The sequence below is a fragment of the Tupaia chinensis genome, unplaced genomic scaffold (assembly GCF_000334495.1).
Source record: "Tupaia chinensis unplaced genomic scaffold, TupChi_1.0 Scaffold146177_1, whole genome shotgun sequence".
Taxonomy (NCBI): domain Eukaryota; kingdom Metazoa; phylum Chordata; class Mammalia; order Scandentia; family Tupaiidae; genus Tupaia; species Tupaia belangeri.
In genome coordinates, this window is record NW_006206032.1 from 2114232 (window position 1) to 2132021 (window position 17790).

Sequence of the window (17790 nt, forward strand, 5' to 3'; positions counted from 1 at the left end):
CAAAAGATTCCTTTAAAAAAATATATTTGTGGGGGCCAGCAGGTTGGCATGGTGTTTAGGGGCACTGGTCTCCCATATGGCTGACCATGGTTCAAGTCCCAGACCTGGCAGCTTGCTTTCTTGCTCTCTTTCTTTTGCTCTCTCTCTCTCTCTCTCTCTCTCTCTGTATTGCTCTGCTGAAATTGAAAATAACAATAATGATAAATAAAATAAAGGAAATAATTCTTTAAAACAAACAAAAATTTGAGGGACTAGCAATCAGCATGGTAGTTAAGAGTGTCGGACTCACACATCACCTACTGCAGTTTGAGTCCTGGACCTGGGGGCCTCCTTTCTCTCTCTCTCTCTCTCTCTCTCTCCCTCTCTCTCTCTCTCTCACACACACACACACACACACACACACACTCTGTCCCTCTCTGATTAAATTTAAATTAATGAATTTATTTAAATAATTCTTTAAAAATTTTCTTGGTTTTACATTTCAGTACAGCATTTTTTTTCCATTCCTTTATTCTTTCCCACATTGTATTGATTCACAAACTATCCAAATTAATCTAAATATTTTCAATAGTAAGTTCAGTTGATATATACACATCTTTGAACAAAAGTTGACTTCAGTCATGAAACTCTAGAATGAATATACTACAAAATAGCACATAGCTGAGGCTATATAGCTTACTGTAGTTACCAAATAGGTATTTTTTAAATACACTTTTTAATTTCAAGAAAGGCAGTTTTAGCTTTAATAAATCAAAATAAAAAATGTTAAAAGAACTTTGCTTATTAATACTTAAAGCCAGGAAACACATTAGGATTCTGCTTGAATAGTAGGTACATGGACCTGTCCACAACTTGAGAAGAGACAAAACCCCTTAAAACTGGAAAACAAAGCATAGAAGGTCAGTAATGTTTTAGTCAAAAAGTCATAAAACTCTATTTCGCCAGTTCAAGCTCATGTATTTTATCTTCGGCTGTGGTCCGATCTCTCCATTTAAACTCAGAAGAGAACATTCAACTCTACTTGACCCTACCATTAAGCTGGCCATTTTCTGAGTTGTTTTTAAACTCTTACTTCTATGTGTCTGACTTTAGTTTTCCTGGGATAACAAACACTCCCTTCAGAACTTCTTGGAGGGACCAGCAGTTAGTGTAATGGATATGTTGCTGGACTCCCACGTAGTCAACCGCAATTCGCGTCCTGGACCCGGTGGCTTAAACTCATGCCGGGCACGTGTGCATGCATGCCCAAGATCCCGAGAGGAGAAGGGATTGCAGCGTGGCCACCTCCCCAGGGGGTGATTTCTCACTTTCTATCTCTCTGTCTCTCTCTGTCTGGCCAGCGCACGCACCCTATAGAACTTCTTGGAGAGCTGGTCTCGTATTGGTAGATTCTTTCAGGCTTTATTTATCTGAGAATGTTCTTGTCTTCTCTTCCCATATGAAGGATAATCTTGCCGGGTACAGTATTCTTGGATGAAATTGTTTTTCACTCAATACTTTGAATATATTTTCCCATTCTTTCCTTGCTCACATTGTTTCTGATGAGAGGTCTGCTGTTAAGACTGATGGGATATCCTTTGTAGGTAACATGACATTTCTCTCTTGCCAGTCTGAGTATCTCGTCTTTGGCTGTGGTTTTTGGTCATTCTGGCTATTATGTGTCTTGGAGAACATCTTCTTGGGTTGATTCTATTTGGGGTTCTTTGTATTTCTTGGGTCTGGATCTTTGAATGACTCTCTAGGTTTGGGACAGTTTTCTTCCAGGATTCCATGGAATAGATTATCAATGCCCTTATAAGTCTCTTCACCTTCTAGGATACTGATTATCCAGATGTTTGGATGTTTAATGGTATCCTAGTATTTCTCGTATATTATTCTCATTCTGGGGGCTATTTTCTCAGTCTTCATTGTGGATTTTTCTAGTCCAGCAATCCTGTCTTCTACATCTGAGATTCAATTTTCTGTATGATCTAGTCTGCTTTTAATACTTTCAAAGGAGGTTTCAACTTCCTGTATTTCGACTGCCAGATGTTTGGACGTTTAATGGTATCCTAGTGCTTCTCATATATTATTCTCATTCTGGGGGCTATTTTCTCAGTCTTCATGGTGGATTTTTCTAGTCCAGTAATACTGTCTTCTAACATCTGAGATTCGATTTTCTATATGATCTAGTCTGCTTTTAATACTTTCAAAGGAGGTTTCGACTTCCTGTATTATAGCCTTCAACTCCAACAGTCCCATTTGACTCTTTTTTATGGTGTGTATTTCTTCTTTCAGCTCTCCCAAGAGATTCCTCACCTGCTGGGAATCATTGTTTTTTTTCTTCTGGCGTTCACTGTCCCTCTTCCATCTCTATTAGTTTTGTCATTATGAATCCTCTAAATTCATTATGAGACATTTCCCTGATTTCCATTGTACTGTCTGTGGATGAAGAGGAGTAATTCTTTTCCCTTGGGGGTGAGGTATTTTCTAGGTTTTGCAAATTTCTTGTGACACTGCAATGATTTCTAGTCATCTGATGGGTTATCCATTTCTTCCTTATTTCTAGAAGGTCAATCTGAGCGATCAGAGGTACACAGGAGGATTTGGTCTGCAAACTCTTTGGCACTGCATTTTTCTCCCTTTGCAACACAGATTCAGTGGGAGTTGAGGAATATAAGGGCACAAATAGTATTCAGATTTTGGCAACTTTTCATTTAGACTTGTCTAAACACTCAGTAGGTGTATGCTGAGTAGCAAAGTGATGAGGTAAGAGAAAAAGGATAAGAACACAGATAAAGAGAGAAAGAATAAAAAGGGGAAAATGGATAAAGCAAACAAAATTATTTATTTGTTAATTATAAAAAGCATAAAATGAAAACTGTGCAGCATGCTTATTAAATGATTAGATCTCAGCTCTCATGGCAGCCTGTCTTCTTCTGGACTGTCTTTTTTTTGCCTAGGTAGGAGGGGGGAAGGGGAGGGGATTATTACTAAGATAAAGGATTTCAGAGCCAAGAAAAAACTTTATCTTAAAAAAAATTTTTTTTAATTTTTTAAAAATTAATAGACAGAGACAGAAAGGCAGAAAGAGACAGAGAGAAGACAGGTGCTCTACCAGGGTAGGTTCTCAGCAGAACATCTTCATTGCTCTTATCCCTGAAATCACTAGATCTCAGCTCTCATGGCGGACTCAGTCTTCTGGTCTGTCTTTCTTTGCCAGGGTAGATTCTCAACATAATATCTTCAGTGCTCTTATCTCTGAAATCACTAGATCTCAGCTCTCATGGCATCAGTGTAGCATTTCTAAACTTCAGCTTTTTTTTTTAAAGAATTGTATGTATGTGCGACCAGCAGTTAGCACAATGGCTATGTCGCTGGACTCCCACATAGTCAACTGCAGTTCACGTCCTGGACCTGGTGGCTTAAAACTCACACCAGGCATGTGTGCGTGCATGCCCAAGATCACGAGAGGAGAATGGAGGAGAAGGGATTGTGGCGTGGCCATCCCCCCAGGAGGGTGATTTCTTGCTTTCTATCTCTCTGTCTCGCTCTGTCTGTCTGGTGAGTGCACGTGCCCTATAGCAAAAACCTCTTAAAAAAAAAAAAAAAAGAATTGTTATGTATGCATGTTTGGAGGTATGTATGTATTTATTTATTTATTTATTTTAAATTGACCAGAGAGAAAGTAAGCTGCCAGGTCTAGGACTCAAACCGCAGTCAGCCATGTGGGAGTCTAGCACCTTAACCACCATGTCACCTGCTGATTCATAAGCTTCAGTATTTTTAATAAAAATCTGATTAATGTCATTTCAAATGATCCAATAGTGGATTTTTGGTTAGTTTTACACAAAACAAGCAATCAATAAATCTGTACCAAAGAAAACAATGGTTGAGTTATGATTTTTATAATATTGTTTAAAGCCAGGACAGACAGCAATAAATACCTTAATTCAAAAGTGCCCCAGTTGATTTTTGTAACTTTTCTTTTTTTTTTTTTTTAATTAAAAAACAAAAGTTGGCTTTTTTCTTATACTTACACTTGGGGCAGTTTTTATATTTGTAAAAATTTATCTCGAAGGTCACAAAACTTCAGCAATGGCAAAATAATTCTTACACATTGCGTGATTATAATAATTTTAATTTGACCAAATACTCACTAAGTAAACACTACACCAGAATTTTCAAAATATGTTTTTTCATACCTTTAAATACCTTTATAGTACTAAAAGATATTATTTAACAATAGCAATTCAAGGAGTGGATTCCTTCAATACTTTGCTAGAAATGACAATCTAGTTTTCAAAGTAATTTCAATTTTGCTTTTAATCAACATATTTTATAGCTACTCTTGGTTAATTCCAAAACTAATTAATTCAATCACAATGCAACTTTTTAAAGCAAGATTCATACCTGTCTACAGAACGGCCTGGCCCCACTCCGAGTTCTGGACGTGCACTAGGTAAGAGGTAAGACAATCTGTCCATCACTGAGGACGCCACAGGTAAGGCAGCAACATTTTGATTTATTTTCTTGAGTTCATTAACAATGGCACTCGCAATGGACTTCAACACATGATGAGGAAGATGAAATGTAACTGTGGCCCACTGAAAGAAAATGGGAGTATAAGCAAAGAAAAATGTATTAAACAGGTTTAACCAAAATCATAACTTACACATTATCAAACAGAGAACTATTTACCAGTCCCAAGTCAGTTTATTCAATTAGTTTGTAATTTAAACCAAGAACTATAGAAATGTTAAAAAAAAAAAAAAAAAAAAAAAAAATCTCTTGGGCCTGCAAGAGGCCTGGTGGCTAAGACACTGGGCTCCCACATGGCCAATCATGGTTTGAGTTCCAGACCCAGCGGCTTGAAACTCGCACCAGGCGATTATGTGTGTGTGCCCAAAATCCCAAGAGAAGACTAAAGAAGAAAGGAATATGGCATAGCCATACCCCGTGGGAGGTATAACTTCTCACTTTCCTCACTGTCTCTGTCTCTCCAGCAAGTGCATGCACCCTATGGCAAAACCTTAAAAATTAAAAATATATAAAAAAAAGAAAACTTTATTCACAAGAACCTAAGTATTCACCAACAGACAGAGATAGATAAAGAAAATGTATTTATATAAACAATGGAATACTGTATGACCTTTAAAAAGGAAATGCTATCATTTCAATCAACATGCATGAAGCTGGAAGACATTATGCTAAATGAAATAAGCCAGACACAAAATGACAAATACTGCATGGTGTCATGTGTAGAATCTAAAAAAGCTGAACTCATAGAAGCAAAAAGTAGAATGGTGGCTTCCAGAGATTGAGGGACCAAGAGAGGAGAAAGGACAGGAAAAGGGAAAAGGCTGGTTAAAAGGTACAAAGTTTCATTAGATGAGAGAAATATCAGTTTTCATGATATACTTATATAGCAGGGTGACCACAGTTAATAATAATATATATTCCGCTTTTGGCTCTCTGAGTAGCACCATAGTGGTTGGCAAGAATAAGCGCCTTACGAAAGGCGGCACAAAGGGAGCCAAGAAGAAAGTGGTTGATCCATTTTCTAAAAAAGATTGGAATGATGTGAAAGCACCTGCTATGTTCAACATAAGAAATATTGGGAAGACACTGGTTACCAGGACTCAAGGAACCAAAATTGCGTCCGACGGCCTTAAGGGCCGAGTGTTTGAAGTGAGCCTTGCAGATCTGCAGAATGACGAAGTCACATTTAGGAAATTCAAGCTAATTACTGAGGACGTTCAGGGCAAAAACTGCCTGACTAACTTCCATGGCATGGATCTCACCCATGGCAAAATGTGTTCCATGGTCAAAAAATGGCAGACCATGATTGAAGTTCATGTCAATGTCAAGACTACCAATGGTTATTTGCTTCGTCTCTTACGTGCTGGGTTTACTAAAGAATGCAACAATCAGATACGGAAGACCTCTTATGCCCAGCATCAGCAGGTCCGCCAAATCCAGAAGAAGATGATGGAAATCATGACCCGGGAGGTGCAGACAAATGACTTGAAAGAAGTGGTCAATAAACTGATTCCAGACAGCATCGGAAAAGACATAGAAAAGGCCTGCCAGTCCATCTACCCTCTCCACGATGTCTTCGTCAGAAAAGTCAAAATGCTGAAGAAGCCCAAGTTTGAATTGGGAAAAATCATGGAGCTTCATGGTGAAGGTAGTAGCTCTGGAAAAGCTACTGGGGATGAGACAGGCGCCAAAGTTGAATGAGCTGATGGATATGAACCACCAGTCCAAGAATCTGTTTAAAATTCAGACTTTTAATAGTGACAAATAAAAAGTCCTATTTGTGACAAAAAAATAATAATAATAATAATATATATTTCAAAAGTGCTAAAAGAATAACAGTTTTTCTTTTGTTTTATGGGGTTGTTATTTTAACTTTTTAGACGAGTAGATTTTAAACATTCTCATGACAAAGGAGTAATATGTGAGGTGATAGACATGTTAATTAGCTGAGTTAATCTTTATATAATGTGGGAAAACATCACATTGCATCCATAAGTAAATAAATAATTTGTCAACAAACAAAAAAAAATTCTTTTATAATGGGACCAGCCCATGGCATAGCAGTTTTGGGGTGCTAAATCCCACATAGCTGACTATGGTTCAAGTCCCAGACCCGGTGCTCGAGAAACACGTGGCATTATATGCATGCATGTCCAAAATCCAGAAAGAAAGGAGAAATGGAAAAGGGATTATAGCATGACTATTCCCCATAGGGGAGGTACTTTCTTTCTCTCTTTCTCTCTTTCTCTCTCTCTCTCTCTCACTTCCCTCCCCACTTTCCCCATGAGCACATGGGCCCTCTGATAAAATTTTTTTAAAAGAAAAAATTTTAAAATAAAACCTCAACTAAAAATGTTTGAACCAGATGGTAATATATCTTATATATCACACCACAATCAAGTTTAACTAAAATCTTCTGTCATTTTTCATATTCATCTAGCACAAACATAATCTTAAACAGAAAACAGGCATTCAAATAAGTCCATTCATAAAAATATATCTGGTCAATTACCATTACTGGAGTATACAAGGATTTAGTTCAGCTTAGCAGATGCATATATTTTTCTTGCTGTCACCATAACCCAGCACCAGTAAGTAAAAGGATAAGCCTTGTAGTCACACAGACCTGAATTTCGAGCTTAGCTTTATTGTCAGCATTATTCAATAAATGTTAACCATGACTACCTAGTATTATGATAATTACTGAAGGAGATGCAAAACTGCTAAATATTATTTTTCCAGAGAAGTCTATAAAATAATTTCATCTACTTAGCCTGTCCCCAGCTCTATGAATGGCTTCTACTCTGTCTAGTACACTCTAGGCTGTCTAGTAAATTATTATTTACCTATAAAACTGGAAAATTTGTCTCAAGGTTTGTGGTCAAAAACTTGACTTGAAATACTAAAGAGAATGAAAAAGTCTCTCTTCATTTCTAGATCTAACCTATGCATAGAGGCAGAGCCTCTTCACTGAAAGGGAGGCTGATCCTCTTGTAAAAGGATCCTACGGAGCCAGCAGGTGGCATGGTTAAGGCAGCTTGATCTCGCATGTGCGAACCCAGAAACTTGAAAACCACACCAAGCTTGTGTGTATGTATGCCCAAAATCTCGAAAGCAAAAATGAAGAGACCGCAGCATGACCATCTCTGTGGGGATGCTTTTTCATTTTCTCTTTCTAACTAGTTTACACACCCTATAGCATATTAAAAGGAAAAAAAAAAAAAACGGAACCTACAACAATACCACCTATACACTACACTGTAATCATATTCCAAGCCATCCTCTAAAGGGACCTGTGGATATTCACTACAGTGATCATGCACGGGAAAAGGATTTTTAGGCATTAGAAGAAAGAGCATTGAACTAAACTATAACATCACTGTGGCCTACCAATATGAAGACATGATAATCAAGACATCAATAGAATTCTGGCATAGAGTTGTTTCAGCAAAGTCTGTGGGTCCGTGGACTCATCCTATCATTTCCCCAAGTGCTGAGTACATAATTAGAAGAGACACAAAACAGGCAACTGGAATAATCCCATTAGCTCTCTGTTTCTCTCTGAGAACCACTTGGGTGGAAAGGTCAAGTAAAAGCCCATGGTATTTCCCTTCTCCACAAGGATATTAAACCAAAGCAATACCACATTCCTGAGGAAATTCCTGAGATTAATGCCACTATAAGAGACTTGAAAGATATGGAGGTAATCAAAAGATCTCATCACCGTGTAACTGACTTGTTTGTCCTCTGCAGAGTATAAATGGATCTTGAAGAATGACACTGGAATGTAAACTCTCAGGTGCTGACACCAGCTGTTCCAAATGAAGTATTTTTACTGAAGCAAATCAATACCTGATTAGCAGCTATAGTTTTCTGAAACACCTTTCTATACTAATTTTTAAGGACTATCCTAAAAGTCTGCTTTTACTGACAAGAATGACAATAAATCTCCATCTTACCCTAGGATTATATCTCATGATCCTGTGGCTCACCATACTGCTCCACTATGTACAACAAATACTGTGCTGATTGGTCCACATGAGGAAGAAGTAGCAAGAAACTTACATACATGCAAGCCAGAAGGGATTCAATAATTTCCAGAAAACTCCAGGTCTGATAACCCTTGTGAAGTTTCTGGAGGTCCAGTGATCTGAGCATGACAGGAGACTGCCTCAAGATTAGTGTATTGCAAGTGCTACAACTTGTAACATCAGCCACTGAAAAAAAACGGGGCAGTGCTTGGCGGACCTAATTGGACGTTGGAGCCAATATTTAGTATATCTGAACATGCTGCTCTAACCCAATTATCCAATAATGTGCACGGCTGCCAATTCTGAGTAACCTGAATAGGGATAATCACACAGCAAAAAACTAGGGTCTTAAAACAAAGTCATTCCCTCTCATGCACATAACTGTTACCCTTTTGAGAAACAGTTCCTGGCTTCTTACTGGTCTCAGACATGGATTAATATCTATTGGACAAATTTCAATGCAATCGAACTTGTCATATTCATAGCAAACTAGATGTTAGGTGACCAAACCATAATACTAAGTAAGCACAAGCAAAAAGTATCCTTCATTGGGATTTATGAGATATCTTGAGAAAATTCAAAATTTATGAGATGTCTTGAGAAAATACAAGTTGAATAAGCAAGTGGCCCAGACTTGTTCAATACCTACTCCTGCCACAATGCCTCCTCCTCATTCCACGTCAATAACTTTATAAAGAAGTCATTATGGTAAAGTAATGTGAGGGGAAAGTCCTTCTGCCCTGATTTACAGAAGGTTCTGCACAATATGCTGGGACCACACCAAAGAGGACAGCTATAGAATTACAGCCCCAACCTGAAGGGCAGTAGTGAAGATAAACCTCAGTGGCCAGAACTTCAACCAGTACATATGCTTCTCATTGTCTGAACTGAGACAATTCATAAGTAAAGATCCTTACCAATTAATGGATAGTAGCTACTGTGTTAGCTGGATAGTCAGGCACTTGGAAAGGTCAGGATCAGAAGACTGTTAACAAGGTCAAGATTAAAGATTATGCACAGACTTCTCAAAATAAACAGCGAGGGGAGCAGCAGGTGGCATGGTGGTTAAGAAGCTGCACTACTACATGGCCAAATGCAGTTCAAGTCCAAGAACTGGCAGATTGCCTTCTCACTTCTCTTTCTTGGCAAGTTAAAAAAATAATAATAATTAATTAAATAAAAATTTCTTTAAAAACACTGCATCACAGGGAACCAGCAGTTAGTGTAATGGCTATGTCGCTGAACTCCCATATAGTCGACCGTGGTTCGCATCCCAGACCCGGTGTCTTAAAACTCACACCAGGCATGTGTGCGTGCATGCCCAAGATCCCGAGAGGAGAATGGAGGAGAAGGGATTGTGGCGTGACCATCTCCTTGGGGGGAGATTTCTCGCTTTCTATCTCTCTGTCTCTGTCTGTCTGGCGAGCGCATGCACCCTGTAGCGAAAACCTCTCCAAAAAAAAAAAAAAAAAACACTGCATCACATCAGAGGAAATGGACAAGTACATTCTAAAAGTCAATGATCCTCTCTCTATAGCCACTTGAGAGTTTGCTCAAGGAACCTATATACAAAATGTCATGGCAACAGAGAGAGGGGAAGATATGCTTGGGTCCAACTCCCCTTACCAAGACTCACCAGGGTACTGATATTGTTAACTGCCTAATCTGCCAATAGCAGTTACCATGAGCCACCATATGACACCAATCCCAAAGGGAACAGCCAGCTATCTGAAAGTAGTTTGATTCTATCAAATTCCTCCAGTCATGGATTGGTTAGTATTTGTCTTCAGTGGAATAAACATACTGGATATGCATACACCTCTTCTATTCATAATGCTTCTGCCATAATACTACTGTCTGTGGACTAACAGAATAACATGCTATGCACCATCATGGTATTCCACACAGCTTTGCTTCTGACCAAGGAAAACACTGCAAAGCAAAAACAAAAAAAAAGGGGAAGAGGGGGAAGGGGGGTCTCTTACACAAGAAATTCACTGGTCTTACTGGATTATCCTCCAGAAGGAGCCTGACAGAAAAGTGCAATGGTATACTCAACACTCATTTTCAACGTCAAGTGGAGAAGACATCCTGAAATGTTAGTGTTCTACCTTATGAGATGACGTATATTCTTCAAATTAACCAAAAAATGCAGGGGAGTTTTTCCCACCATGTTTACTTATTATAGTTAATAAACTCATTCACAGATGTTTTTTAAGCTTTAAGCTCTACAGATGTTACTTCCTAAAGGAGAAATGTTTCATCAAGGGTCTAATAATAATTCCATTAAACTGGAAGTTAAGAGAGCTACTCTTGAGGCCAGCAGGTGCCAAAGTGTTAAGGCAGGGGACTCCCACATAATCAAATGCAGTTCAAGTCCTGGACCTAGCAGCTTGAAATTCATGCCAGGTGTGTGTGCGTGCATGCCCAAAATCCCAAGAAGAGAATGGAGGAGAAATGACTGCAGCATTCCCCCCTGGGGAGTGATTTCTCACTTTCTGTCTCTCTGTCCCCGCGCCCTATGGCAAAAATCTAAATAAACAAATAAATAAGGCTACCCAGCATGGTCAGCAGATGGCATGGTTAAGGTGCTGGATTCCCACATGGTCAACCACTGTTCAAGTCATAGACCTTGTGGCTTTTAAAATCACACCAGATGCATCTGCATACATGCCCAAACCCCAGGAGAATAAAGAAAAAGGGATTACAGAGTGGTTGTCCCCTCTAGGGGTGATTTCTGACTTTCCCTCCCTGGCAAGTATGCACGCCCCATACCAAAAACTTTTAAAAAAAGAAAAAAAGGGGAGAGAGAGCACTATCCAGCAATCTTTGGTTCCTCTTACCACAGAATGAGCAGGCAAAGGAGCAGGTTATTCTACTGATTGGTACAACTAAAGCTGACAAATGGGGATACAGGAACAAGAACTTAAATGGAATCCAGGGCATTCTCTAGGAGGCTTCTTAGAGAATATGTCCAATAGTGAAAGTGAAAGGACAGTTATATCATTAAAACACAGAACCACTGAGGATTTAGATCCTTCAAGAGTGAAAACACCACCAGCCCTGTAGCCTAATGGTTAAGGGGGCTGCTTTGTACACAACAAACCATGGTTTAAATCCTGGCCTTGGCAGCTTCAAAATCACACCAGGTCATGTGCATGTATGCCCCAAATCCTGACAGGGCAGAGAAATGGAGAAACAGCAACTGGGGCATGAATATGCCCCAGTAAGGGGGAGCTTTCTCCCTCTGTTTCCTAGTTTCCCTCCCTGACAAGCACATACACCCTTTGGCAAAGAAATAAAAAAAGAATGAAAACATGGGTCACATTCCACCATATGAAGAATCCTAAGAAGAATCATGAGCAGATAAAGTGCTGGCTGAGGACAATGGGAATAAGAAATAGGTGATTTAAAAAAAAAAAAGTTTATATATCCTCCTGACCATTGTAGAATAGAGGACTTCAGCAGATCATTTCTACTCTCATTACATGAATGACAGGTAAGTAGATAGGTAGATGAATGTAGATTTATGTATAGGTATTATATAAAGATGGACATAAAGACCTTTAATTTTATATAAAAATTTTTGGTAAACTTGGTCTTTAGCACAATTCTTACTTAAACAATGAGACTACAAATTTTAGGAATAGTTAATGTCACTTGTGAATGGATAAAACAATTGTTGAAAACTTTGTGTGTCCCCGTTCTGGGAAAGGGGAGAAAGAATTTAAATTCGTAAACTAAATCTATCTTGTTAAATAAAATATAACATATTTTTATTACATTAAAGTTCAAATGCATGTAGGACATGTGTACAAAGATATTGAATAACCAAAGGGATGAACTGTGTCAATTATGAAACTATTTTCTCAGGCCAGCGGGTGGCATGGTGGTTAAGATAGCTAAATCCCACATGACAGACCAAGCAGTCAAGTCCCAGACCAGATGGCTTGAAAACACACTGGGCACATGAGCATGTATGCCCAAAATTCCAAAAGGACAATGGAGGAGACAGACTTGACCATACCCCATGGGGGGGTGGGGGTTTGCGTTCATATTTTCCCTTTCTCTCTCTGTCACTTTCTAATAAGCATACATGCCTTCTAAAAATAAAAAACACAAATACTCTCTCAGCTCCAAACCTACTCTGTAATTCTCTGTTCTGTCATATTGGTGTTGGTGCTCTACAAACTATGTCTTCTCTGTCAACCAGTTTCTTGGCTGTTATGTTCTGACAACAGTAGCCCAAGAAGAAAATTTAAAAAGATGATGAGGCGAGAAAGACTTGCTTTCTACCATTATTTGGCATTGCAGTAGCATTATTTCAGAAAAGATCTAGTGGCAGTAGTTGATTCTTCCAGGCTCAGTGTATTTTTTGCTCTGTTTACTTTATTTTATTTTACTTATTTTAGCATTCTCAAAATCAATCTTTTTTTTGTTCATTTTATTTATTCATTCATTCACTTTTTAATTTGAACAGAGAGAGAGAATGAGAAAGCAAGCCACCAGGTCTGGGACTTGAACCATGGTTGGCCATGTGAGAATGTCCAGTGCGTTAACCACCCACACCACCTGCTGGCCCCCTCAAAACCGGTCTGATAGAGCTCCCTCAGAGGAGCTTAAACTTAAAAGTTTCTACTTTGGGATGACTTATACTTTGTTCCTTAAAAGACATAAGAAAAAACCTAGAACTAAAACATTACCAAAGATGGAACGAAGGAAAAGCAAAGGATAGAGATATTCATTCTATTATAACCCCAAACAAGATTATGTTCTAACTTCTTACCTTAGCAACTTTATGGTTAGCTGCGGTCTCATGAGATGTATTTTTTAAACCATCTTTGAGCTGCGTGATGAATAAATCATAACCGTCCGTACTAGAAATATCTACCTTTTCTAAACAAGCTGATAAGAGCTGCTGTGCCTAAATAAAGAGAAGATGGTCACAAAAAGTTAAATACAGACACGCAAAAGTTAAATTCAAATTCTTATTATTTTATAACGATTATGACAGGTACTATATTAAACTCACCAACTTTTGTTTTCTACAAACCCAATTAAGCAAATAATGATTTGAATAACTTATAAAATTATGATAAAATAATGTATTCAGTATACTACATAGTACAGTTTCAATATACAGTAATTATTAACCAAATCAGTTGAGAAAAAAATGGACAAGTTGAAACAAGTAGGAAAAATTAATATATAAAATTTTAAGGAAATAAATATCAAGTCTTCTAATGAGCTGTAAATGCTCAAACTACAAAAAGTCACATAAACAGTCAGTCAGAAGTCAGCAAGTATTAAGAGTCCTTTGCACTATTACCCACATATTCAATATGAATTACCTTAACAGAATATATAGCTGACAGAGAGAAAGAACAGACCTATACTGATCAAAGCAAACCTAGCAAGCAAGATAGAAGGGCAAAAGCCAGCTAAACACCAGCATTTTAGTCAGTGTAGCAAGAAAAATATTGACTCCAGTTAAAAAATGTTCAAGTAATTGAACCAGCTGTTTGGAGCAATGGACTTCTCATCCCAGGACGATGCCCAATTTGCCCGTAACCTCATGGAGAAGGGCCCCAGTGTGGGTGAACACCACTGTGACTTACTCAAAGTCTCAGCTGGCCACATTCTGGCACTATGCCAAGGTTGAGCTGGCTCCTCCAACTCCTGCTGGGATCCCTGCAGCTATTCAAGAGCCTGAAACTTACAGTCAATAGTGCTCACACTGGTAGCTTCAGTTCATGGTTAAGGAATCTCTGCTGAATGGTTTAGTGGCCACTGAGATGTGGATGTGGTTTTAGGTTGATGAGATCACAGGCAAGTATGGCATCACTGGCTATAATGTTTGAAGACCAATCTTCAAACATAAACATCTGATTATATATAACTATTATTTGAATGTGCTTGGAACATGTCTGATTACACTGCCATCTAAATAAAATGTGTCAAAAACCTTCAAGCATTTTATTGCAATTCTTTAGCTCTTTTTAAAATTCTGAACACAATTTGATACATCTTAAATTGCATCACTGCATCAGGTACATATTATTTACATAAGTATATTATATATATTTATCAAGATATTAATTGTCTATATTCCTTAAATTAAGAGAGGAAAAATATGATCTCAAGAAGGAGAACTAACACTTTGTCCAAAGATTTTAGACATGCCCCCAGATGCAGACATTCTGGTCACAAAAAGATGGGTCTCCTCTCTTTGTAACTCAAATTTCCAGCAACATGCTTTGAATATTAACAAGTGATAGACTACCATTACAATACTGTATATGAAATCTAGGTGGATATTTTTTGATAACTAAAAAATTCTATCCAAACAGAAAAATAGAAAGAAAAATGAAAAACATGAAAACATATATGTATATACCGAGGTGAGCCAGTGGCAGGGATGTTCTTTTTTATTTTTTAAGAATTATTTTAATTGGGACCAGCAGTTAGCGTAATGGCTGTGTCGCTGGACTCCCACGTGGTCGACCGTGGTTCAAGTCCCGGACCCAGTGGCTTAAATTCATGCCGGGCGCATGCGCGTTCGTGCCCAGGATCCCAAGAGGAGAATGGAAGAAAAGGGATTGCGGCGTGGCCATCCCCCCTGGGGGGTGATTTCTCGCTTATCTTTCTGTCTCTGTCTGTCTAGCGAGCACACGCGCCCTATAGCAAAAACCTCTCAAAAAAGAATTATTTTAATTAATATTTATTTTAATTTGACCTGAGAGGAACAGAATGAGAGTGAGAGAGAAAGCAAGCCACCAGGTCCAGGACTCAAACCACAATTGGCCATGTGGGAGTCCAGTGCCCCTAACCACTATGCCATCTGCCAGCCTCTTTTTCTTCTTTTCTTCTTTTTTAAGATATCACCCTCCCAAGGGAGATAGCCATGTCTCAATCCCCTCTCCTCCCTTCTCCTCTTGGGATTTCAGGCGTGCATATACACGCATCTGACATGAGTTTTTTAAGCTGCTGGGTCCAAGAATCAAACTGCAGTCAACTACTTGGAAGTCCAACAATGTAATCATTACGCCATCTGCTGGTCCCGAGGCAGGATGTTTAAGAGAGAGGATCCCACATGGTCAACCCTATAGGTGGTGTGGTGGATAAAGCACTGGACACTCCCACGTGGCTGACCGCGGTTCAAGTTCTGGACCTGGTGACTTGCTTTCTCACTTTCCCTCTCTTTCTGTCTCTTTATGGTCAAATTAAAATAAATGAATGAATAGATAAAATGTACTTATTCTTTAAAAAAAAAAGAAAAAGAAAAAGAAAGAAACTATCTTGTGTAAGCCATTGTATTGGGAGATCTCTGTTACAGATATTTCACCTGTGCTAATGCACAGTTCACACTTGCTGAAGTACCACTTTAACAAGTATGAACTAACGAGGCAGAGAAAAGGCAAACATTTAAAGAAAGCTGTGTTTGATAGATCAATTCTTTGTTTTTACAGGGGCCCACATATTATGTCCTTTAAAAAAAAACAAAGTAATTTCATTTAACATCTACTAGGTCTGAGATTACATTAAGCAAAAGAGCACACAGACACGTGTTTCAACTTACCTCTGTCACTGGTAATTCAAGCTGAACCACATCATCCTGCTTTGAAACTGGAGTTTGCAGAGCAGTGTCTAACAATAAGATTCCATTCAGATCCTTTCTACACCCTACTGCATAATCATCCACAAATATAACTTTATCCACAGCAGAAATATACTGACATTTCACCTGTCCACCTGGTTTAGCTGTCAAAAAAAAAATAAGACAACAAAAAGGCAACACTTAAGATTTTAAGACCAATAGTCCATTAAAAATAAATGTTTACATGGCAACTAAACAGAAGCATGGACTAGATCCTAGACTGGGAAAAAAAGTGCTATAAAGAACATTATTTGGGGGAACCAGCAGTTAGTGTATTGGCTATGTCGCTGGACTCCCACGTAGTCGACGGCGGTTCGCGTCCCGGACCCAATGGCTTAAAACTCACGCCGGGCGGGTGTGCATGCGTGCCCAAGATCCCGAGAGGAGAATGGAGGAGAAGGGATTGTGGCGTGACCATCCCCCGTGGGGGGTGATTTCTCGCTTTCTGTCTCTATGTCTCTCTCTGTCTGGCGACAAAAAGCTCTCCAAAAAAAAAAAAAAGAACATTATTTTGGATAACTGATTAAACTAGAATATGCATTATATGTATTATAGATAAAAGTATTAATGTAAAATTATCAGAATTTGATACTACATTGCTATTGTAAAAGAGAATATCATTTTTCTTAGAAATAAACACAGAAATAACATGGGGTAAAGATGCAACATACGCAATCTACTCTTGAACAGAAAAGAAGCAATGTGTGTATATACATGGGGGAATGATAAGCAAAAGTGGTAAATATTTTAAACTGGTGGAGCAAGGTAAATGTATAGAGCTCATTATATAATACTCTTCTTGCAATTTTTTCTGAAGGCTGAAATTATTTCAAAATTAAAGTGTTCAGGGGACCAGCAGTTAGCGTAATGGCTATGTCGCTGGACTCCCATGTAGTTGACCGCGGTTCACGTCCCGGACCCAGTGGCTTAAACTCACGCCGGGTACCTGTGCTTGCTTGTAAGGGCAGTATGTATGTATATGTGTGTGTGTGTGTGTGTATGTGTGTGTGTATGTGTATATATATGTGTGTATACACACACACATATCTTATTTATCTTTATTTATTTATTTATTTTAATTTGAACAGAGAGGGACCGGGTGGAGGGGAGGTGAGAAACCAACCCGCCAGGTCCAGGACTGGAACCAAGGTCGGCCATGTGGAAGTCCAGTGCCCTTAGCCACCACACCACCTGACGGACCCAAGAACTTATAACGGCAGTTTTAAAAATTATTAACTGTAATTTTTAAATCTAGAATTCCTGTTTTCGTCTTTTAAAGATACATGAGGAACCAGCAGTTAGTGTAATGGCTATGTCGCTGGACTCCCATGTAGTCAACCATGGTTCACGTCCCGAACCCGGTGACTTAAACTCACGCTGGGTGCCTGTGCGTGCATGCCCAAGATCCCGAAAGGAGAATGGAGGAGAAGGGATCGCAGCGTGGCCATCCCCCCTGGGGGGTGATCTCTTGCTTTCTGTCTCTCTGTCTCTGTCTATCTGGCGAGCGCAGACGCCCTATAGCAAAAAAGCCTCTTCAAAAAACAAACAGGGAACGAGCAGTTAGCGTAACGGGTATGTCAC

General features: G+C 38.8%; 1 protein-coding gene and 2 pseudogenes across 1 annotated transcript in view; 2 read left to right on the plus strand and 1 right to left on the minus strand.

Moving 5' to 3' along the window:
• BIRC6 (baculoviral IAP repeat containing 6) overlaps window positions 1-17790 on the minus strand; it is a 266821-nt gene that overhangs the window by 220603 nt on the left and 28428 nt on the right. The window contains exons 3-5 of the mRNA XM_006168813.3: window positions 16132-16313; window positions 13339-13476; window positions 4393-4586 (exon numbers count right to left, since the gene is read on the minus strand). Of these exons, the coding sequence (XP_006168875.1) occupies window positions 4393-4586; window positions 13339-13476; window positions 16132-16313 (514 nt within the window). The remainder of the gene's footprint in view (window positions 1-4392; window positions 4587-13338; window positions 13477-16131; window positions 16314-17790) is intronic.
• On the plus strand, window positions 5348-6222 carry LOC106733929 (40S ribosomal protein S3a pseudogene; annotated as a pseudogene).
• Window positions 14083-14413, plus strand: LOC102472422 (ATP synthase subunit g, mitochondrial pseudogene; annotated as a pseudogene).